Source organism: Sorex araneus, chromosome 2 (genome assembly GCF_027595985.1).
Source record: "Sorex araneus isolate mSorAra2 chromosome 2, mSorAra2.pri, whole genome shotgun sequence".
NCBI classification, from domain to species: domain Eukaryota; kingdom Metazoa; phylum Chordata; class Mammalia; order Eulipotyphla; family Soricidae; genus Sorex; species Sorex araneus.
The window spans coordinates 227,979,717-228,004,780 of record NC_073303.1 but is presented as its reverse complement, the minus strand read 5'-3'; the positions used below and the strand labels follow the sequence as shown (position 1 = coordinate 228,004,780).

The 25,064-nt window shown below is 46.3% G+C and overlaps 1 protein-coding gene across 6 annotated transcripts in view; it reads right to left on the bottom strand.

Annotated features, from left to right (window-relative positions):
• The window catches only part of FMNL3 (formin like 3), a 62,928-nt gene extending 43,439 nt beyond the window's left edge, over positions 1–19,489 (bottom strand). For all 6 annotated transcript variants that reach the window (XM_004601445.2, XM_004601446.2, XM_055125766.1 and 3 more), the window contains exon 1: positions 19,108–19,489. In XM_004601445.2, coding sequence (XP_004601502.1) covers positions 19,108–19,233 — 126 coding nt within the window. In that variant the 5' untranslated portion in view covers positions 19,234–19,489. The remainder of the gene's footprint in view (positions 1–19,107) is intronic.
• Between the last annotated feature and the right edge of the window lie 5,575 nt (positions 19,490–25,064).

The window sequence follows — 25,064 nt, the reverse complement described above, 5'->3', positions numbered from 1 at the left end:
TTTAGTACAAGACATAATTTTAACCCACAGGAAGACAAGACAAATTTGGCAAAGGAAAGCATTAGCGGGGCGGAAGCAACAGTACAGAGGGTAAGGCACCTGCCATGCATGAGTTGACCCAGGTTCAACCCCTGGGACCCCATACAGTCCTCTGAGCCTGCCAGGAGTGATCCCTGAACGCAAAGTCAGGAGTAAGGATGGAACAGCACCAGGTGTGGGCCAAAAAATTCAAAAATAAAATAGCCCATAACTTGGTAAATAAAAATGGAAGCACCTACATTTTGGTGTTTCGACTCAGCAGTAAGATATGAGATCATTTTCTACCCATTTCTACTTACACCATTCAGACTTTCTGACCCTAGCCATTGACTATGTCACTATTTCTATCCTTCCTCTTAATGAGCAAATTCATGAAGGCAAGGAACGACTTACCAGCTAAGCTTCGTGGCCCCTGAAAGCATGGGCAGAAAGGCCTCCACAGTCTTTTCTAAGAACCAGAGGCTCTTTAGACGAAACAGTGAACTGCCCGCCTATTCTGACTCAGCCTGACCACTCTATCTGTACCTGGGGTCCCCAATCCCAGGGGCAGGGGAGCTGTTTCCCACCTCCCCTTCAACCCCCTTCTCAATCTTTTTGTGCTATGTGGCAGCCTCTTATGATATCATTTCTCTTCACTTAAGATAAACAACATCCCCAATGTTTTGGATAAAATAATTGAGGCACATATAAAAACTAAAAGGCAACCCAAGAACACATGCCTATTTTTAACTCTGTTTTTTTCTTTTTGTTTTTGCTGGGGTGGAGCCTAGGTCTTCACATGTGGAAGGCAAGTGTATACCGCTAAGCTACACAGCAGTACTAAGTTTTTGTTCATTTTTTAGGTATCAGTGTGAGATCTTTTTATAAGGACTACACCCAGTAGTGCTTAGGAGACTATGAGGTGCCAAGGTCACTTTCAGGCCTGCACACGTGCCAGGCAAGGGCTTTACCACTTTGCCACATCCCTGCCCCCAACTCTCTAGTTTTTTGAAGTACATATCTAAATACATGTTTGGTCTCCAACTTAGAAAGCACTGTCTAACATTTCTTTGTTATTCTCAAAAGCACTTGGCAATGAATGATATATATACACAGCAGTTCTAAGTTTTCATTTGTTTTTTTTAGGTACCAGGGACTGAACCCAGGTTCCATGTATATGCAAGGCATATGCTTTTTACTAGCAAGCCACATACTCAGTCATGATACTTAATAAATCAGGAGAGGACGGAAAGCAAAATAAAAATAGAAATTCTCTTGGACTTCCAAGGCTATCCTGGCCTTCATTCCGAGGGGAGCCTTAGTAATACTCTTTCCAAACAACCTTTTCTTTGTCTCCCAAGGACATATCCTAATTTGTAATTAGATGTAAGCTTGGGGGCCAGACTGCCTGAATTCAAGTTCTGATTTCATCACTGAACTGTGTGCTTCTAAGAGACTAATTTCTCTCTAGACTAACATTTCCTTTAAAATATCTAAAAAACGAAAGTAGGGCCAGAGATATAGTACACGGGGAGAGGCACTTGCCTTGTATGTGGTTGACCCTGGTTTGAATCCGTGGCACCACATAGCGGTCTCTTGAGCATCACCAGGGGTGATTCCTGAACAACACAGAGCCAGAAATAGCCCCTGAGCACAGCCACATGTAGCTCCCCCTCCCTCAAACATGAAAAGCTGTCTATCCCAATTCAAAAATTAAAACAGGGCGTACTCGATCATTATATGACTGAAACGTAAGCATGAAACTTTGTAAGTCTGTAACTGTACCCCATGTGATTCATTAAAAAAACAAAAATTAAAACAGGGCAAGACAAATAGTCCAGCACATAAGGCACTTGCCTTGCACAGAGCTGACCAATGTTTGATCCCAGGTACATTTGGTCCCCTGAGCACTGCCTGGAGTGATCCCTGAGCACAGAGCCAAGATAAGTTCCAATCACAGCCACGAGTGGCCCAGAATCCCCCCTTCTACTGCAAATTAAAATATAATAATCCATAAATTTAAAAAATAATAAAATAGAGGTAAGGGCCAGGGATATGGCTCAAGAGGCAGGGCACATGCTGTATAAGAGAGGCCCTGGGTTCAATCCCTGGCACCACACTGCCCTCCAGCACTGTTAACAGTAACCCCTCCAAATTAATTTTTTAAAGATAATAACTACATCACAAAGTTGCTATGATCAGATAATGCTTCCAATGATGCCTGCATATAATTTTGCATTCAAACATTAGCTATGAAAATAATTAGCTTTCTTATACATGGAAGACAAAAATCTAGAGAAGAGGCCTTTAATGAGCATCAGGACTGATGATTCTGGTGAGCTGATGGGAAAGTTTACTTAGCTGCAGCAAAGTGCAAATATATTCTCTTTGCCAACTTCCCCTGCCCCAGCTCTGCAAAGGCTGCAGGGGCAGCTTTCACTGACCAGGAAGCAGAGTGACTTAAAATATCCAACATGGCTGTGTCAGGGGCACCAAGGTCATACCTACATTTAAGAATTTTGAATAGGTGGGGCTGGAGCAATAGCACAGCGGGTAGGGCATTTGCCTTGCACGTGGCCGACCCAGGTTCAATTTCCAGCATCCCATATGGTCCCCTGAGCACTGCCAGGAGTAATTCCTGAGTGCAGAGCCAGGAGTAACCCCTGTGCATCACCAGGTGTGACCCAAAAAGCAAAAAAAAAATTTTTTTTTTGAATAGGGGGTGGAAAGATAGTACATCACAAAGGATCACAAAGGGTATTTGCTGTGCACATGGCAGACCTGGGTTTGATCACCAGCATCCCATATGGTCCCCTGAGCATGGCCAAGGGTAATTCCTGAGTGCAGAGCCACGAGTGACCCCTGAGCATCGCCCGGTGTGGCCCCAAAAGCAAAAAAAAAAAAAATTAAATAGTCTGAGGACGAAAGAAAAGAGAACATCCCATTTTAGGATGTTCTCTATTACGCTCGAAGGGCAGAAGTGAATGTAGAGCTGTGGCACGACTGGTGTGCTAGCTTGCTCACACAACCTTCAGCCAGGATATTCCCAAGAGGCCATAAGTGAAACCAACATAAATGGAGGAGTCAGAGCAAGAGACTAGGGCAAGCCAACCAGGAGTACAGGAGGGACACAATCAGAAAAAAGGTTGAAAACACCATTTTGGATCCCAGCAGCCGCACGTGTGCGGCCTTACCCAACTGCATGAGCATGACTCCAGAGGCCAGCTAAGCTACTTTTGGTACCGGTGGCTCCTCGCAGAAGTGTCTCCAGACTGAGAACTAAGCTGTGACCCCATGCCTGCCCAGGAGGGGAAAGGTTTTTCTCTCTAATCTTTTCCTTGGCGGGGGGGGGGGGGGGGGGGAGGGCAGTAAGGACGTGGCGACCGCCATATTATGAGGACCACTAATGAGAGATACAAGCTTGCAATGATCCAATTTCTGGAAGAAATTTCCCTGGACTTAGTTGATAAAATACAGAAATCCAAAACCAACCTCGTATCTCTTCACAGCAGGTCTGACTCTAGTGGGGAACTCCTAAAATAATAGTGAGTTTTTTGTTGAAATATTGAATGTAACCAAAGTAAAGAGAAAGTAAAGTGAAATTTATCAGTTACACAGGCGGGGGTGGGGGGATGGGGGGATGGGAGGTATACTGGGGTTTTTTTTTTGGTGGTGGAATATGTGCACTGGTGAAGGGATGGTTGTTTCAGCATTGTCCAACTGAGACTTAAGCCTGAAAGCATTGTAATTTTCCACATGGTGATTCAATAAAATTAAAAAAAAAAAAAACCATTTTGGCTCAATGCAGAGCTTTCTTCAAAAACAGGGACTCAACAACAACAACAAAAAACATATAAAATGCCTTCTTTCCACTACCTCTTTAGAATACTGCATTCATAGACGCATCTTGGAGATTCCCATCAGTCACAACCATTCATTGAGTGCCAACCCTGTGCCAGGTATTTACTTGTCTGTACAGCGATTAGCATGCATAAATGTCTCCACCCTACAGAGTCAGGAGTCTAGGGATCCAGATAACAAAAGAACAAATAATTTCAAGAAGGAAAACAATAGGAGGCTAAGACAGAAAACACACATACCTCTCCGAGAGGCAGCAGTTTTTAAACAGAGACCTGAAGTACAGGCTGGATTGAGCCTACAAGAATCAGAAGTCACTGCTGCAAAGGCTTGTAGAACCGACCTGTGTTAAGCTTAAGTTCAGTGGAGCTTGGCAAAGGAAGTCTAGTGAGGTTACAGACATTATACGGCACCAAACAACGCATAGTCTTGGGAGCAGGAATTCACTCAAGGGTTTTAGACTGAGAAATTATGCTGATTTATATTTTAAAACAGGCTGCTTTGTAGAGAACAGATAAAGGCCAGTTGGCTGGATGCAACAGAAGTGAGAGCTGATACTGGCATGGACTGACGTGATGGTAACAGGGAAAATGGGGGAAACTGAGATAAACTGCTGGGGGATGGAATTAGCAGGGCTTGCTGTTCAATCTACTATAAAGAAGGGAAAATGAAGGCTAGTTCTTTATTTGCCTTATTTACTCAAAAGTGCAGGAGAAACATACTTTGGCAGGAAATAACCTGGTTGCCCCAGTTGTTTACTATTAGACAAAACGTTCTGAGTCCCCTCTATGAGCCTTCAAAGCACATCCTCTGTAGCAAACGTTCCTAGACGTGAGAAAGCTCAATGAAAGAATAAGCATGAAATAAGCACACCTGAAAATATAGACCCTATAAATGCCTTCTAAAATGTTTGTGCCACACCAAACTTAATATTTTAAAAAATGCATGTCTATACCAAAGAATTCTGCCATAAGTAGTGCACTGATAATGCGATTAATGACAATCACAGACATTGTCAATCTTTGCGGCCAACTCAAGATTGATCCTAGCACCCCATATGGTCGCCTGAGCCCCACCGAGGAACGATCCTTGGCGCCAAAACAAAATTTTAAAAAATGTTACCCATGTAATTCGTATGAAAGTGTGTCATTTAAAAAAGGTCCTAACCCATCTGTAGGGCTAGATGGGTTAATGAATTGGAGCAGTTTTGATAATTCTTTTTGCAGAGGTGGGGGGGCACTCAACCAGTTCTGCTCAGGGCTTACTCATGGCCCTTTGCTCAGGGCTCATTCCTGATGGTGCTCAGGAAGCCACATGTGGTGCCAGGGGTTGAATCTGAGTTGGCTACACACAAGCCGACTATCTATACAATCTATCTCTCCAGCCCCTGGAACATATGCTTGCATGTAGAAGCCCCAGGGTTCAATCTCTGGCATCATGTGGTCCCCTGAGCAGACAGGAGTAAACTCTGAGCAGAAAGTAGCCCCTGTACACCGCTGTGGCCCAAAAACAAAATGTTCATCAATTTTCAGAAGGTTAAGATTCTTCTTGGTGCCAGAGGGACAGCCCGAAGGACCAGCATACATGCTTTGCACACAGGAGCCCAGATCTGATTCCTGCTAACACATGGTCCCCGGAGCACTGCCAGGTATAACCCTGGAAGCTCCTGAACACTGCTGGGATGATCTGAATAATCCTCGGCACTGCTGGTCCAAAGCAGCATTGCATCCTCGGGCCTGGGCACTGAACCGCTGGAAAGGACCCCCAGCCCCGAGCACTGCTTGAGAGCCCCTGAGATAAATATACTATCTCCATGCGGTCAATAAAAGTAAAGATCATTGGGAGGAGGAAAGGCTGAAAATAAGAGAATTTAGGCTCAGAAGTAAACTGCAGATAGAGATGGATGGTGACAGTCTTGGGCACACTCTGGAGAGCCCAGATGTCCTGAGCCCTGTGACAGTGCAGGGAGCAGAGGCTAAAGGCAGGTTATAAGCAGCTACAGACACAGGCAGCCTTAGTTTAATATTACAAAATAAGTAAAAGTTTATGCCAAAATATCCTGCCATTAATACCTTGCCTCATTATAAGGATGCCACCATTTTCCCTGGCTTGACCAAATGCATCCTATGATCCCAACATGAATGTTTCCAGAAGCTGAGGCGATGGTTTGGAGACTCTGTCACAAATGCCATCAAAATTAAACCAAAACGTCCAGGGGGCCAGAATATCTTCCTCTGAATGGGAGTAGGTCAAGTTTCAACAAGCTCTCTTTTCCGGAAACACCTAGAGAGACGTCTCTGCAACTGGACTGACCAGGGCTCCTTTTCCCTCACAAAATGGCCAGAGCACTGCTTGATCAAGGAGCTCCAGCAGCAGCTTCGCCTGCCCCAGCTCTCCCTCCTCGTTTCTTAGCCTCCAACTCAGGATTCCCCAAGATATCCAAACCAAACCTTTAAACTCGCTTCCCCAAATCTGTGTGCCACATATGCATGAAAGGATGGAGAATTAAGAGTCGCAGATTTAATCCGATTTTTTAAAAAATGATTGACAGATTTGCTAAAAGATGTCCCAAACATACTCACAAGCTAAAAGAAACTTTTTTTTAAGTAGGGGCAAGGCTGGAAAGATGGTACAGCTACGATGGGTAGGGTGCCTGCCTTCCACACAGCTGACCCAGCACCACACATAGTTCCCTGAGCACTGCTAGGAGTGACCCTGGGTGCAGAGCCAAGAGTCAGCCATAAGCACAGCCCATATGGCACCAAACTAACAAGGAGAAAGAAAAGATGGAAAGAAAAGAGGAAGAATGGAATGAATGAGTTCATGAACAAATAAGGACTTTGGAATATATCCTGAGTTGTGTTATGATATCCATGTGATATCTCTGGACATTTTCTAGTATTTTCATAGAAAAGAAAACTCAAGATCCTAGTACTTTATTATATCCCTAGTACTTAGCACTATTACAATACTATATGCTATATATAATACTGTATGTAATATATAAAACATTATATTAGGTATTATTATATCTATAATATTCAGTCCTGACAAAACAAATTAAAATGACAATAGGGGTCTCCCTAGAGGGGCCTTGTCCTCTCCCAGAAATACTTGCCTTCTAGTGCTCAGTTCAGTGCCCAGGCCAATTGGTGGCTGGGGGTTCCCAGGTTACTGGAGGAAGAATATGCAGGGCGAATTCTGAGCCCTGAGCATGCAAGGTAAGCACTCCACCCCTCTAAATTACTCCCTAGTTCCCTTAAGACCATTTTTACCCTTATTTGAAGGTGGGGAAAGGTAAGAAATTGAGTCTATAGCCCAAAAATTCTATCTTGACCAGTTTTAGAGTTATAGCCACAGTATAAAGGAAATCAGGGAATCAGGAGCTAAACCTATGAGAGAGGTGATAACAGGAGAACCAAAGGGGCGTCAAAAACTAAGGCTTCACTGCTCCTGAATCCTCAATGGGCTACTGGGCAGTGGGGTAGTTGGGGGATGTGTCTTAGCAGGGATGGTAACGACAGTGCAGACAGGATAGCTCCCTGTTGACAGATTTGCTAAAAGATGTCCCAAACATACTCACAAGCTAAAAGAAACTTTTTTTTAAGTAGGGGCAAGGATTTGGGCTGATCCAAACATGCACAACAAGAAATATCCCAGTCAGTCCTCAGGCACTAAGCACCACCAATTCCGTGTGGTAACCAAAACATCTCACTCATTTCCTCAAACTCCCTCCACTGAAGACCACTAGTTTAAGAAAATTGAGGCAATGTACTAAGTCATGTACATGCTACTTTTATTTTAAAAGCCTACAGATTAAAAGGACAATTACTGTTGTCTATTTTAAACATCCTCATAAACCTATATTATATCACCCCTTTTCTAGATGAAACTGGCTTAGAAAAGTTACAGGCTTTGCCCAAGGTCGTCAGCTGGAACGGCAGGAAGGCAGGCTATAAAGCTAAACTACAACCAAGCCTTCCAATTCCCAAACCTTGCTTTTTTTTCAAACCATACCCTGAGCTAGCAAGAATCTCAAACTGAGGACTTACACCCAGAACAGACATTTAAGGCTTCATGAGAAACCACCGATACAAAGAACTTAGCTCTTCAGGTCCGTGCAAGGACCTCCGCTAAATTCTGAAAACAGAACCACCACCACCTAAAAAGAAGCAACCCCCTGGCTCATGCCCAGCTTATTTAGAAAGTGAAAGGTCTCTGACATCCTCCAGACTAGAGCTCAGTAGAGGTGAGCAAGTAGGACTGAAGAGACTATGTATTTTTCCCTGGTAATATTTTTAAGGACATACCAAGGAACCCTATCAACCTATAAAAGGGAGGGACACGGTAGGGATGAGAATAAAAATTGAACTATCAGGCTGGAGAGAAAGTACAGTGTAAGGAGCTCGCCTTGTACCGATGACCCGGATTCAATCTCCAGCCCCCTGAGCACAGTCAGGCGTGGCCCAAGGCTTCCCACATCACAGCCCTAACTCAGTGTTTCTGAACCTTCTTCCAACTGTGGCTCCCTTCCAACCTTGTTTCTTTCCAGTGATCTCCTGTCCTACTGTCTGCCACCCTAGTCGCGCAAGCCACAGCCCCCCGATTTATGTGACTTTTCACCTATGTCCCCTTGGCTATCCCGGATACGGCTCCTAGTTAGGAACACTGGCCTAAACCAGTGTTTCCCACTCAGGGCAATACCGCCACCCCTGTCTCAGGGATACAAAATAAGTCAGAGGAGCTGTAACAACCTCATCTGAAACTGAGGGATACTTTGTTCGGTTAAAGCAGCAGATTCCAGGGCTGGAGCAATAGTATAATGGCTAGGGTGCCTTGTACACCGCCAGCTTGGGTTCAGTTCCCAGCATCCCATATAATCCCCTGAACCTGCCAAGAGTAATTACTGAGCAGAGCCAGTAGTTAAACCCTGAGCACCTCTGGGTGGCCCCCACCCCTAAAAAAAAAGATTTCAGGGCGGGAGAGAGTACGGGGGTTAAGGCGTTGCCTTTTACCCCTGGCACCACATAGGATCCTCCAAGCAATGCCAGGAGTCACTCCTGAGCACAGAGCCAGAAACAATGTTGAGTGGCCACCCTGGAAATTTTCCTTTTTCCCTAAGAAAGGGGCAATAGGTCATGTGAGTTTGAAAACCTTTGGCCAAAACCCTTCCAGAGCAAATTTGTCATTTAAATAATTTTTGCTAATTCCTTTGGTTCTAAGGAAGTCAAACTTAAAAAGCGAAGGGCATGTAAAAGGCTGGGGTAGGGGAAAACTGCTGATGTCCCAAAAGAAACTCCTCTCTCCATGTCCTTCCTGATCTGAAACACAAGCTCCCAATCCCCAAGTTCTCTGGGAGGTATTGAGGCACAGAAGGGTGAGAGAATCCAGAAAGAGGATTCTGAGAGAGGAGAAGCAGATACAAGGTAGGAGGCAAAGACAACGGAACATCTCAGGGACAGAGGCTGCCTGACACATACACAACCTGGGGGATTCATTCTCTCACGTGGAAGGAAAACAAAATGGGGAGACACTGCTTTGCTAAGGGAGTGAGAGAGACTGAACCTGAGAAGGCAGGAATTCCCGCAGCCTAGTTCATCCCCACTTGCAGAGCCCCTACTCTTGTCTCCCAATCTTAAAACCCTGACGTTCCCATCTGCTGCTGCTCACTGAGGGCGCCTGAAAGTACTCAGAAGGAGCGGGGGATGGGAGGGGGTAGGGAAGCAATGTGGAGACAGCACCCTCTCTTATCTTCAAAGAGAAAGGTCCTTCCTCCTCTCGGAAGTGCATTTCCGAACTGGAACAAATCCCCAGTCTTCCCTGGCGCTGCTTCAGCACAGCTCAGACTCTGGAGAAATGTTTCCCGGGATGAGATGAGCAGCAGGCGGGTCTGACTGACACCAGGCTTCAGGGGTGGCACTGCACTGCTGCCCCGGGGCCTGTTGGACAGTTAGGTCCTTCAGTCTGATGACAGCACCAGGGGCGGCACACATAACAATTCCCAACCAAGAACAAAGGACACAAAAGATAGCTAAAACACACATGATCACATGCTGAAATTTAAAATAAAACATGATGTCATCTGCTATTACTAAAACTGGAAAAGGTTTTCGGAGTTTCATTATTTGTAAAGATCCTTCAGTCGGGTGACAGCACCAGGGGCTGCCTCAGAGCTAGGGAAGGTATTGCGGAATCATTTCCTCTTCACGTTGGATTCTTCTTTCATTTTGCTGAAGATTAGCACCAAGAGCAGTTCATGCTCTCACCAGCTAAAGAACTAAGAAGCACTGGTATGGCTGCCACCTGGGCTCTCCCAGCTGCAGGAAAACACTCAAGTCATGAGTAGAAAAAGGCAGAGAAGAAATTAAGGGGCAGGTCCAAGATCTCCACAGTGGAGGGGCGAAAGTGATAGTACAGTGGGCTGAATGTTTGCCTTGCATGCGACTGACCTGGGTTCAATCCCCTGCATCCCATATGGTCCCCTGAACATCACCAGGATGTAGAGCCAGGAATAAGCTCTGTGCACTGTCCAAAAACAAAACAAAAACAAAAAGAACTCGAGAGTAAAAATGCTGGGACTAATTATATTATTTTAATTTTATAGTTATATATGCTTTCATATGTGAAAAGTCAAGATTAAAATATTAAAATGTATGATTTCGCCACATAGGCACATGCATATATAACAATTCCCAACCAAGAACAAAAGACACAAAAGATAGCTAAAACACATATGACCATATGCTGAAATTTAAAATAAAACATGATGTCATTTGTTATTACTAAAACTGGCAAAGGTTTTTGGAGTTTCATTATTTGTAAAGATCAGCTTATAGAAAAGAGAAACACTATCTGGGAAAAACTGATACAATGTTCATTTTTCTTTTCTTTCCTTTTTTTCCTTCTTTTTGGGCCATCCTGGATGCTCAGGGCTTACTCCTGGCTCTGCACTCAGGAATTACTCCTGGGGTTACCCAGGAACCATACAGGATTCCAGGGATTGAACATAGATCAGCCGCATGCAAGGCACATATCCAACCCATGTACTATCACTCCAGCCCCTACAGTGATTTTTCTTGAAGGCATATACTCGATTCAAAGTCAACTTCAAGCAATTTATCCTAATATAATCACCATATTAAAGTATGAAAAAGAGCACCCAGAAGATATAGTAGTAAAAACAAACAAACAAACAATAAAAACCCAAGCTGGAATAGAGAAGAGATCACTAAGTCAATGATGGTTGGAGGTATCATCATTCGGGATGGGAGATGTGTGCTGAAAGTAGATAAAGGTACAAACATGATGGCCTCTCAGTATCTGTATTGCAAACCATAATGCCCAAAAGTAGAGAGAGAGAGAGTATGAGGGAAACTGTCTGCCAGAGGCAGGGGGAGGGGTGGGAGAAGGTGGGGTATACTGAGGACATTGGTGGTGGAAAATGTGTACTGGTGGAGGGATGGGTGTTTGGTCATTGTATGACTGAAACTCAAACATGAAAGCTTTGTAACTGTATCTCACAGTGATTCAATAAAAAATAAAAATTAAAAAAACATTATGGAGTACTATGCAGTCACAGAATTATGCAACTGAAAAATATTAAACATCTTCGAAAATAGCATCACAAAATAACTTACAAAAAAAATGAACACCATATAATACTGCTGAATGCATATATCAAAATACTGACTATTATAGAAGGTGGTGAGACTATAGGTTATTTTAATTTTCTTCTTTATACATTATGTCATTTACATTTTAATGTCTAAGTTTGCTTAATAAGCACGCATCATTTTCATAATCAGACAAAAGAAGCTATTCTCAATACCCCTCCTTCCCTTTGAAGATTCTCACATGCATTATTCCCTCAAAATATATATTCCACACACAGCAAGTATAATTTCTAATTTCTGTAGCACTGTAGTCCCATTGTTCATTGATTTGCTCAAGCGGGCACCAGTAACATCTCCATTGTGAGACTTGCTTTTTTTTTGGGGGGGGTCACACCCAGCAATGCTCAGGGGTTACTCCTGGCTTTGCACTCAGGAATTACTCCTGGCGGTGCTTGGGGGACCATATGGGATGCCGGGGATCGAACCTGGGTTGGCCGCGTGCAAGGCAAACGCCCTACCTGCTGTGCTATCGCTCCGGCCCCCATTGTTACTTGAGACTTGTTACTGTTTTTGGCATATTGAATACGCCACGGGCAGCTTGCCAGGCTCTGCCGTGCGGGCAGGATACTCTCGGCAGCTTGCCAGGCTCTCTGAGAGGGACAGAAGAATCAAACCTGGGTCAGCCGCATGCAAGGCAAACGCCTTACCCGCTGTGCTTTCGCTCCAGTCTGAATTATCAAAGGTACCTATCACAGTACTGCTTATGATGGCCAAAAGAAGCAAACATCCTAAACAGGCAACAACAGGTGGATAGTTAAGCAAACAACTGATCCAATGGCCAGACACTTGATGGACCTTTGTGCAGCATTTTAAAAGGTTCACAATAAGTTGTCTGGGAAAACTCATAAAATAACCAAAGTGCAAAAAAAAAAAAAAACCACCAAAAAAACTGGACAGAGGGACACACACACACAGAGACTAATATCACAATACATACAAAATCCCACACAAAACAAACAAAAAGCCCACGGTTTTAAAACACACTGACTAGAGCATGGGCTTATTGGTGTAAGGTCCTTAATTTCCACTCCCAACACCACAAAGAAAACTGGCAAAGGAACTAAGAGAAAAAGTTTTCTCTTTAAAAATCTTTCTTTTCTTCTTTTTCTAAATTCCCCATGCCTAGAGAATGAGTATTATTTTAAAAGGAAAAAAAGGCAAGGGAAGAGGGCAGCAGGAGGATGTTTCAGGAGGAAAACACCTTTTTTGTTTTGGGGTCACGCCTGGCAGTTTACTCCTGGCTCTGTGCTAAGGGATCACGTCTGACAGTGCTCAGAAAATTATACAGGAGGGGCTGGAGCGATAGCACAGTGGGTAGGGCGTTTGCCTTGCACTCAGCCGACCCGGGTTCAATTCCCAGCATCCCATATGGTCCCCTGAGCACCACCAGGAGTAATTCCTGAGTGCAAGAGCCAAGAGCAATCCCTCTGCATCGCCAGGTGTGACCCAAAAAGCAAAAAAAGAAAACTATACAGGGTGCCAGAGTTGGAACCTGGGGTGTCTGAATACGCCACCACTGTACTATATCATTCCAGTCCCAAGAGAGATACTATTTAAGAGAACATAGGCTTGAAGAGCAAGCCTTAAAAATTAACCCATGAGGACCAGAACAACAGCATGTGGTCTACGCAGGTTGAGCTCTGGCATTGCATATGGCCTCCAGCACTGGAGGAGTAACTGCTGAGCGTGCAGCGAGGAGTAACCCCTGGGTACTGCCGGGTGTACTCCCCAAAATCAAACAAACAAAACCATTGAAAGTGATTTTGAGGGGCCTGAGCAGGTAGGGCATTTGCCTTGCATGCAGTAGGCTGACCCAGGTTTGGTCCTTGGCACCCATATGGTCCCCCAAGCACCGTCAGGAGTAATTCTGAAGTGCAGAGCCAGTAGTAACACTTGAGCACCACCATGTGTGGTCCAAAAACCAAATCATTTTTAAAAAATAAAAATAAATTTTAAAAAAAGGAAAAAGTGATTTTGAGCTGTGTCAATGAATTTCATTTCCTGGCCAGGAAGGACAAATAAATCAGAAAATGAACAAAAGGCGAGGAAAAGAAGAGGAAAAAGAAAGAGGTTCAATGTCCTTCTGAATAGTAATAACACTCCCAGGCCACACATTTCAAAAGGATGAGGGCATGCTTAGCACGCAGGGGGCCCAGGTCCCGTCCCCAGCAACACACGGTCTCCCCAGGTACTGAAGCAGGACCAGGAGCAACACTGAAGCACAAAGCAGGGGCAGCCGCCTGAGCACTCTGCTTCTCCTCTCCACTCCCCAGGCCTCCCCTTCACAGCAGGGTCAGAAAATAAGGTTCCTTTCTGTGGCTTCAGGCTCCTCCTTGGGGGTCCTCTGAACAGGGGGTCCCACTGACCAGCTGCTGCCAAGGGCCTTTTTCCTCCCCCAAATCCTATCTCAGCCAGAACTAATTCACTACAATCCCTAGGGCTGGGAAAAAAGTATTTCCATCATGGAGATTTGGAACTTGATATTTAGCCCAAGTTTTTCCCAGCCCTTTTCTCTGCCAGAAGAGCCCCTCAAAGCCTCTTGAACAACTAGCACCCAGACCAGGTTAGCTCCCTAGTCACTGCCACACTTACAGCAAAACCAAGGCATCAGTCACACCACAGAGACGTGAGAGAAGCAGTTGCTGTGCGGGCAGCCCCAGATGAAAGCCCCCACCCTCATGCCCTGAGTACTGCCCCCACGGGGAGACCCAGGGCTTTTTCTGGGGGTAGAAACTTTTAGATTCAGATTCAATCTATAATAAGGCAAGAAAGATTTTTTTCAGGGCACAAACAGCAAAGGCAGAGAGCTTTTTCTTTCTTTCTTTTTTTTTTTTTTTGAGAGGGAGGGGGTGGTAGTGGCCACACCCAGAAGCGCTCAAGGCTTACTCCTGGCTCTGCGCTCATGGATCATTCCAGGTGGTGCTGGGAATAGAACCCAGGTCAGCTGTGTGCAAGGCAAGTGCCAAGTCCACAGTATCATCTCTCCAGCTCAGCTTTTCTTACAAAGCCCTTAAACCCTGTCTCCCCTCTCAAAGGCGCAAAGTGCTGGCCCGAAGACTAGTCGCTAAAGTCAGGTGGTAATCTGGCTGGGATGAAAAAAGAACTGAGGCATTATAAGACCAGAAGTGAACTCTTAATAAAGAGGAGTTCCAAAAACCATTCGTTCCTAAATTTCTCTGAAGTGGGAGTAGTGGGGAGGAAGAATCTCAAGGAAACGGTCTAACACGGCAGCTTCACAACTCTCCATATCACCGCACAGCTAGAAAAGGCTATTCGCAGGACCAGGGGTAAAAGGTAGACGCTGACCCCAGCTAACGGGGACTAACGGGGAAGATAACATCCCTAAAGAGGAGAAGCTCAGGAGAGTCCCCGCCCTAGAGAAAGCTCCGGATTCAGGCAATCAGTTGGGTTAGGATTTTTCTTGCCCACTGCAGCAGTACTGGGGGTGGGAGAGGGACCACCTGCTCTCTTGCATGTCAAGCATGTCCTCTTGCCTTTGAGTCCTCTCTCAGCTCTGGGTTATGACTTCTGGGATCAGAGTCCTGAAGAAACCTCCTTATGGCCTCGGAGTTCAAAGTCTCTGACCTCAGCTTATAGGACTGTAGGTCAGAAGAGCTGGAACCCATGGTCTTGACTCAGAATGACACAACTTCCCCAGCTAGGGTGCTTTTCAAGGGGGTTTCCATAGGTACACGAGCAGGGAAGCCCTCCTTACAGCAGCAGGCAGAGTATGGGCCTGGATATAGAGAATGGGGTCACCACTGTCATCAGATTTCCTCAAAAACTTTTTTTTACTTTTGTAGAACTAGGGACTGAGTCCAAATTCTCACACATGCAATATAAGTGCTCTACCACTGAGTTTCATCCCCAGCCCAGATTTCTAAACTTCTGTCACTGTCACTGTCATCCCATTGCTCAACGATTTGTTCGAGCGGGCACCAGGAACATCTCATTGTGAGACTTATTGTTACTGTGTTTGGCATATCCAATACACCATGGGTAGCTTGCCAGGCTCTGCCGTGCAGGCGCAATACTCTCGGTAGCTTGCCAGGCTCTCCGAGAGGCGGAGGAATCGAACATGGGTCAGCCACGTGAAAGGCGAATGCCCTACCGCTGTGCTATCGCTCCAGCCCTTTCTAAACTTAAAATCCTTTATTAAATGATCTCAAATCTGTATTACTGCAGAGACTACGATCCAAAAGCTACCATTCACTGAGCTTATAGTAGACACAAAACTGAGATGCTTTTGTTTGGGGTTTTTTTGGTTTTGGTTTTGTTTTTTTTTTTTAGTTTGGGGGCCACACCTAATAGTGCTCAGGGCTTACCCCTAGGTCTCTATTCAGGAATCATTCAGGAGGGCTCGGGGTACCATGTGGGGTGCTGGGGAACAAACCCAGGTCAGCCTCATGCAAGACAAATGTCTTTCCAGGCTGAAGCGATAGCAGAGGGGGTAGGGTGTTTGCCTTGCATGCCGCTGACCTATGTTCGAATCCCAGCATCCCATATGGTCCCCTGAGCACCGCCAGGAGTGATTCCTGAGTGCAGAGCCAGGAGTAACCCCTGAGCATCACTGGGTGTGACCCAAAAAGAAAAAAAAAACTGCTAAATTCTTGACTTTCAGGTTCCTTAAATCCATACAACTTCACATGATGAATACTGTTATTTTACCCATTGATAAGAAGATACAGGGTCTCAAAGAGATTAAGCAGCTTGAAGTAAAGTATCACTTTGGGGGTGAGGGTCACACCCCACAATGCTCAGGGTTTTCTCCCAGTAGTGTCAGGGGACTCTCTCACATGTAAAGCATTTACTCAACCAACTAAATTCTCTTCGGCCCCAGGTGTTACTTTTCCAACTCAAGAATGTGGAGAAGGACCAGAGTGAGAGTACAGTGGGTAGGGCATTTGCCTTGCCATTCTGGGTTCAATCCCTGGCATTCCATATGGTCCCCCCGAACACCACCAGGAGTAATTTCTGAGTGCAGAGCCAGGAGTAACCTCTGAGCATGGCAAATGTGACCCAAAAAGAAAAAAAACAGTAAAAATGTGGAGAAGTAGTAATTGAAACTGCACTGGACTTGAAAGTTCCTATGTTCACCTTAACATTTCGAGTTCCCTCAACAAACCTTCCAGATAGCTTTTTCCATAAACCGAATAAGCCACAATGGAGTCAATAACATGGGAGAGGAAAAGGTGAGAAAGGAACAGCTTGCCTCTTTCGCACAATAAAAAAAGAAAAAAGAAAAAGCTCATCTATCTATACCGTGTGCCCAGTGGGTGTCAAGCAAGGCACATGGCTTACACGGCTACCTCAAAGGGCATTTTGTAGCCCCATTTTATAGATGTCCTCAAAGAGGTGAAAACAGAGCCCTGGCTTTTTCTACTACTCTCAGCTTCTCCTGCACTCTTCAGGAGGTATACCTGAGCCTGTTTCAGGGAAAAGCGCCCAATAGTCAGCATGTCCCCAAAGGCTAGTTTAAAGAGGATGGGCAGGAGCAAAGCAAAGGAGGACACGTAAGAGCCTTCAGAGAATGGCTGGGTTTGATCCCCAGCACCGTTAAAAGAATGTGGAAGTTCTGTGGCTATGGCTTAGCGGTAGAGTGTTTGCTTCACGTGTGTGAAGCCCTGGCGCCACCAAAAACAACAATAACTCAACAACAAACAGTCCCCAAAGAAGAACTCAAATCCCAAAGAAAGCATCATTTCCCAGTGTTGGAAAAGCAAGATCAAGTCCCCTCCTCTCCTACGACAGCTACCAGCTAACTAGCCCTGACCTGCCCTGTTCCAATCCCCCCCCCCCCCAGCAGCACAGAGAAATAAGACCAAAACAAAAGCCATGAGGAAACAAATCAAAACTTTATACAGAAAGGCTTGCAAGTGGGTGGTCCAGTTCCTGGCTTGACCAGGGCACTCTGGGTGCTCTGGCTAGGAATCAGGACACCACGTGCATTTTTGAGTCATTATTCTGCCAACTAAACAATCTTGACAACTAAGCTCCGGCAAGGACAGGACAGACTCCGGCCCTGAGCTCTCTCAGGCGCCCAACAGCCCTGTCAGGAGCCCCTCACCCCATCCACTTCGGACCAGACCCTTCTTCCCAATTTCTATAGCTATACCTCATGCCAGCTCTTTGGGGGTTTTACACCCCCTCTGGAGTGCAGATTCCCTCCCACTCTTTTCCCCAACAGTTGAGCTCTTGTTCTCAAGGGTACCAGTCCCAGTCTCTCTTCCTGAGCCTCTGAACTGACCACAGCACATTAGTAATCACTGACTCACCCCTTTCCCCAAGAGCGCTTTGGGAAGTGCAGAGAGCCACAGGATATGTGGCCAGATGCCCCTGGCCCTTGGCAGGCAGAGGTGCCAGCAACACGGCTTCCCAACCTGGGAACTCTGTGGACCCAGTGTGCCAGTGGGCCAGTAACCAGCTCTGCACAACTGGAGAGGCAAGGATCTCTAGACAGCTCCGCCGATGCCAACAGATCTAATCTCCCTATTCCAAGGCAGATGAAATCCAATAAGGCTGCTAAGTCCACAATTTATCCCTCCTCAATAGCAAAGGCAGTCCACCCTCCAGGCCTCACCAAGAACAACGAAATAGACACTGCCTTTTAAAAGCAAGTTCCTGGAGGGACTAGATTTCCCCAATTTTCTCAAAGATGTACTCATCTGTTCCTTTTCCTGGTTCGCTTTCTCTGAAACATTTTGCCCCAACATATTCTCAGCCTCTCTCCCAGTGGTACCAGCTTGGCCGCTCTATCCCCAGGCACTGACATCGATGGTCAATGCCCACCGGAGGAAAAACCCCAGTCGGCTCGCTCGGAAAAACTCATCTCGTGGGAAATGAAGGCGAAAGGGAAGCGCCGGCAAAGAGCACGAACCGCTGGGCTTAACATGAAAAGAGCGAGGAGGTGGCGGGTTACTCTGTGTATTGTTTCCATTGGAAAAATGCGCTAGCGAAATGGTTTGTCCACATGTTCGGCCCTTTTAGGCAAAGCCCCCTCTCAGTCTGCCGGATAACTTTCGCAGGCTCTTCTGAAAAGAAGCTGAAGAGCTAACTCTCTCCATCCCACCCCTTCCGAGGCTGCCCGCCCCCTCCCCACTCCCCCTGCTCCGCTCCCAACATCTGGTGGCGCTGGAGCAGGACCCGCTCCCGGGCAGCCTCCATGTTAACTCGAGCGGCGGTCTCGGGTCTCCCCGCGCCGCGCACCCGCGGGGGCCGAGAAGGGGCCGGCCCGGGTCCTCGCGGCTCCCCACCGGGCTTCGACCGGGAAGGGCAGGGCCCGAGAAGGCTCTGGGGAAACGCGCCGAGGTGAAGAGGCCAGCAGAAGTTGGGGGGGGGGGAGCCTGCACCCTGGAGCGACCCCCTCTAAGCGCAGCAGCTGAGCCGGTCCGGAGGTCCCGGCCGAGCTGTCGGGGCTGGCCAGCGGCCGTCCCGAGGTGCCCAGTGGGGCCCGGGGGGCCGGGGCTGGCCGTCGGGGGCCGACGCGAGAACCCGCGCAGAGTCCCACCCGCGGCGCCGGGACGGGGGGCGCCCGGAGGGGGCTGGGCTTGGCTCTCACCAGCACCAGGGCGAACCTCTCCTCCAGCTCGCAGGGCTCGGGCATCGGCTTCTTGCCGGGCGGCGGCAGCAGCGACACGGAGGGCGGCTCGCCCGGGCCCCCCTCGGCGCTCTCCAGGTTGCCCATCGCGGCGGAGGCCCCCTCGGGGGCCGGAGCCCCCCACCTCCACGCCCGGGGGCCTCGGCTCCGGCGGCTTCGATGCGGCTCCTCCCGCTGCGCCGCTTCCCCCAGCTCCGACGCCTCCGCTCCGCCGGGACCGGCAGACGCCGTCGCGCGCCAAGGGGAAGCCGCGGACGGCTGCACCGAAGCGAGCGGCTCGGCGGCCCGGCCCGCGCCCGCTCCCGCCGCCCCGCGCGCCCCTGCGGCCCGGCTGCCCCCGCCAGCGCCGACCCGGCCGCCCGCGCGCCGCGTTTATGTAAGCCCCGCCCCGTCCCACAGGCCTCCGGGCGCGGCCCCGCCCCGCGCGCCTCCTCGACGGCCGCAGCTACAGCCCGAGCCCCCCGGCTCGCGCGCCTCGCGCCTGGCTTCGAGCGCGCCCTGGTGGTCCCCAGGACCAGGGCGCCTCTCGAGTACCCAGAAATGGGCCGGAGGCTCGCTGCTCAGTTTGTTTGTATTTTGTTCTCGGGGCCACACCCAGTGGTGCTCAGGGATCACTCTGCCACGGGCAACCCGGGTTCGATCCCCGGCACTCATACCTGACCATGTGGTCCCGGCTCAGGTGTAAACCTTGAGCACGACAATAAGTCAATTTTAAGAAAATGGAAGGTAGGTGAGGATGTTGAACATGGTCAGCTGGCGGGTCAATAGTGATGGTGGACATCTGTCTTTACAGCATCGCCTCACTCCTCTGCTTTAAGTGAGAGTTCCCCCATTTCGTTTTACAAAATGAATTCTCAGTCCACAGCACTTCCTTCCCCCATTCTCAGAGCACTTTGGGGTTGACCTGCAGACAAGCCCAGAATCTGAGTCTTTTCCTACGTTTTCATTGCAGTTGTTAGGAAAGAGGCACTCTCCTCCCGCTAGCGCTGCTAACAGTGTGAATCTGAAGGCCGGAGCGGTAGCTCAGCGGGTAGGGCGTTTGTTTGCCTTGCACGCGGCAGACCCGGGTTTGATTCCCAGCAACCCATAGGGTCCCGAGCACCGCCAGGAGTAACCCCTGAGCATCGCCGGGTGTGACCCAAAAAGGAAAAAAAAAATGTGAATCTGAACCTGCAAGAAGTCATTATGCATTCAGCCATGAATCATAATTCAGGATCCCACCTAAAACCTCCAGAATAAAGCCAATGCAGATGAAAAGAAACTAACTGGAGCAAGATAGCATTCTGGTGACAGGCTAAGAACCTCCATCCAGCCATTCATTTCACCTTAATATTTTATTCATTTATTCAACAAATATTTACTGAAAAGTTCATTAAATGGTAGATACTACTTTAGGCTTAAAGATACATCTGTGGAGAGGCCCAGAGAGATATTTCAGCAAGGTACTCGCCTAGCGTGCTGCCAACCAATGTTTGATCCCCAGCATTGAATGTGGTTCACTGAGTACCCACCAGGAGTGAACCTGAGTGCAGGGCCAGAAATAAGTCCTGAACCCAGTTGGATGTGGGTCCCCAAAAGAAGATACATCTACTGTGCCAAAAAGACACCTAACCAAATATGCTTGTGTGCAGGAGGCCCAGGTTTGGTCTTCGGCACCGGGTGCTCCTCTGATTCCCCACTCACTTTCCTCCCCACTTGCATAAAAGGAAAAAAAAAATCTGTGAACAAAAAGCATATGTCTTGCTCTCTCAGAATTTACTTTCTGGGTAGGAGGAGAGGTAGCAAACTGAAGTAAAATGAAGAGATGTTAGTAAATAAAAACAAAACTAAAACGAGTTTTAGGTGGGAAAAGATTAACATTTTTTTATTTTGGTTTTCAACATAGATATTAGGTAAATCATAATTCAGGATCCTAAGAGGAGGATTCCCTCTGGAAGTGCTCAAAGCAAATACCTCCAGCTTTACTCCCTCTCTCCAGACCCTGATCTCACATTTTAAAGGATCATTACAGGGGCTGGAGCAATAGTACAGTGGGTAGACCGTTTGCCTTGCACTCAGCTGACCTGGGTTTGATTCCCAGAACCCCATATGGTCCCCCTGAGCACCACCAGGAGTCATTCATGTGCATCGCCGGGTGTGATGCAAAAATAATAATAATAAAATAAAGGATCATTTACAATATATTTTCATGATGGATTTGGAGTCAAAACCAACTGGATAGAGACATGGACAAGCAGACTAGTTAGGAAGCTCTTACAGGTGAGAGATGCCGGTGGTTTGTACCAGAGTAGGAGCTGGAAACGTGGAGAGAAATGATCAGATTCAAAATAGAATAGACTCTCTAGTTTGAATGTGAAGAGTAAACAGAAGATCCTCAGGCCCTAAATTCTGCTTTTCTATTAAGTCAGTTTTCATTGAATTTCTATTGTTTACAATCAAAAGCAGAGTTCCTGTCTTTCCATTAAAATCTTCTCTGATGAAGCTCAGCCTCTTTCAAATAGCTTAGCAAATCAAGTCCAGGTCCACAACCCACATCTTTTGTTGTTGTTGTTATTCTTGTTTGGAGAGTAGAGAGAAGGGGTCAATACCTGGTGGTGCTTCGAAGCTACTTGTGTTTCTGTGCTCTGGAGACCCTGTGATGCTGGAGACTGGAGCCAGGCCTCCTGCATGCAAATAATATATTTAGGGTGCTGGAGCAATAGCACTCTGCCAACCCGACATTCCCTATGGTTCCCTGAGCACCGCCAGGGCTGATTCCTGAGTGCAGAGCCAGGAGTAACCCCTGTGCATCACCAACTGTGACCCAAAAAGAAAAAAAAATTACATATTCAGCCCGTTGAGCTGTCTCTCCAGCCTCCCACTCACACACCTTATCCCCATCTTTTAGACCCTCCATCTCAAACACATACTTTCCCAACTGCTACATCAGACTCTTCTAGGGCAGAGTAATTATAACACAAAACAAGAAATCTGGGGCTGGAGCAATAGCACCGCGGGGAGGACGTTTGCCTTGCAGGTAACCGACCCAGGTTTGATTCCCCGCATCCCATATATGGTCCTCTGAGCACAGCCAGGAGTAATTCCTGAGTGCAGACTCAGGAGTAACCCCTCAGCAATCGCCGGGTGTGACCCAAAAAGAAAAAAAAAAAGATGAAATCTACTAGATAAAAAAAAATAAAGAATTTGAAAGGGAATGTAATATATCGGTAGTCATAGGAACATGTAGTAGAAAGAAGTAACCTCACTTTCAGTTTTGCTTGACCACCAGAGTTTCATATTCTATTCTAGGATCTTCTGTAGTCTGCTAGATTATTACTTTCATTGTTAACTTCCTACTCACCTATCTTCAAAGCTGACTTTGTTCAGGACAAAGTCAAGCTTACCTTGCATTCAAGGATCTATATCATCTCCAATCACAATATCTCTTCTATTTTCTTTTCTTTTCATTTAAGGCTTTGAGTATTCCAATAAACCCTTTGCTTCATCTGGAAGAATACATATCCAAACATTAATTACTCATTCTTTTGTCTTCATCTTTGCAACTTGTGTTAGTCAGAATAATAGCTCCCCAAACTGTCTTGGTCCCCCAAACCTGTTATTTTACACAACAGAAGAAATTTGATAGAATACATATGACATAAGAATATTGAAAGGTTAGAGTAATAGTACAATGGGTAGGGCACTTAGCTTGCACACAGCCAACTGGGGTTTGATCCCTGCACCTATATGGTCCTGAGGATCACTAGCTATGTTCTCTGAGCACAGAACTATGAGTAAGCCCTGACCACCAGGTGTGGCCAAATATACATATATATATATATATGTATGTATGTATATATGTATGAGATGAACTGGGGCTCAATGGCTGGCATACTGTGCTGAAGCCCCAGGTTTGGTCCTCAGCACTGCATTGTTCCTGATCACCAAGCCCAAACAATGGGTGTGGCAAAAAAATAATTTTGAGGGGCCACACCTGGCAATACTCAAGGATTACTCCTGCTTCTGCACTTAGGAATCACTTCTGGCAGTTCTGAGGGCCATATGAAATGCTGGGATCAAACCCAGGTTGGCCACATGCAAGGCAAGCATCTTATCCACTGTACTATCTATCCAGTCCCACCCAAAAGAATCTTGAGCTGGAATATTATCTTGGATCCAGGTAGGCTCAATGTAATCACAATGTTCCTTAGAAGAGGTAAGTAGAAGAGGCAGAGAGTCAGTAGGAGAAAAGATGTGATAACAGAAGCAGAGATCTTGGAGATGTACACCAGTCCACAAGCCAAAGAAGATAGAAGCCTCTAGAAAATGAGAGATGACTAAACATATTTTCCTCTAGGGTGACTTCAGTCTTCTGACATGTGAGTTTTAGGTCCATAAGACCCATTTCCAGACTTCTAACCTCTAGAACTGTAAAATAAATAAATCTGGTCTCTTAAACCACTGAGTCTGTAGTAATTTGTTGGAGCAACAATAGGAAAGTAATACACTCCTGCTGTGTAGCTAATCTGGAGGTTTTTTTTTTTCTTCTCTGCAGTCTGTAAGTTTTCTTTCTTCTCTGCAGTCTGTAAGAAATCTCATCTGAAGACAAGGATGTGGCTCATTGCACATGCCTTGCATAGATGAGTTCCTAAATTCACATCTGATCCCCAATGAGGCAAAAAAATAATTAATTAAAAAATTAAAAAAACTCCCACCCAGATTCAACATACTCTTTCTTTCCCTTTTTTTCCTGTGACAGGGATCAAACCCAGGGTCTCAGACATTCGAGGACTGTGGTATACTAACCAGCAGATACCCACATACCGAGCACATTGTCTTTATTTTATTTAAACATGTGATTTATAAAGTTGTTCGAAATACAGTTGTTTCAGGCATTCAATTTTCCAACACTAATGTCACCACCAATGTGATCTTTCATCTACCAACATCCTCAGATTCTAACCTACCCCCAAGCCTGCCCCTTTCGCAGGCAGAAACAAATTTACTTCATAATTCTTGTTAAAACAAAATGGCAAATGGATAATATAAAAAAAATCAATAAACATCAATGTGTGATAATTTTTGTCTCATGATGATAGTACTAAAATCATTGTCTGAGGATTTGTTAAGCTAGTTGGTGCTAGTTGAGCTTCCTGTATTGTTTTTGCTTATTGAGCTTTGTAAACTTCTCTGCAACTTTTCTATCAAATTTGCTATGCTTCTACTGGGCATCTGTACTGTGAAATTTGGGGGGGTTATGGCCGTATGCTCCAGTAGCTGTGGGACTGAGATGGTAGCTTGGAGGCTTGGTAAAGTTCAGCCATAGAGCTGAGCTATTTACATACCATCGAGTGTCAGGAGCAGATGAGGGCCTTCGGGCAGGGAGGAGAACCTGTTTGCTCACTCGGAGAAGGCCCCAGAATTCTCAGCTCAGATCTTCTTTATTTTTTAACAAAACCCAGAAACAGTTACAGGATGCTTATCTGATGCAAAGTACCTGTCTAGAGTGCAGTGAACAGAGAAAGAATGTAAAATACAAAGACAAAAAACTTACCCCTTGAATTCAAAAGGCACAAAGTCTGGGGCAGAAAAGGAAAGGCTGAGAGGAAGAGGAGCATGAACCAAATTTGAAGGAACTAGCTGGGACTGATTATCATGCCATCTTGGTAGTTACCCGCTTTTAAATCCCTCCCTGAAATTCTCTTAGATTTAATGCTCCTGATTCTTATTTTCTCTGCTTTTACTTTGGAATTCAACAACATTTATACATGCAAGACATTATGCCTTGGGGAATTACCACATATGTAACTTATAGCTCCTTTACTACCTTTGTCGTGGTGATTTTTTTTTGTTTGTTTGTTTTGGTATGTGTCTAGTCTGACCTGTGGAATTGTTCTCTTTTATTTTACTGTAATACATAATGAGGTGCTGGGGACATG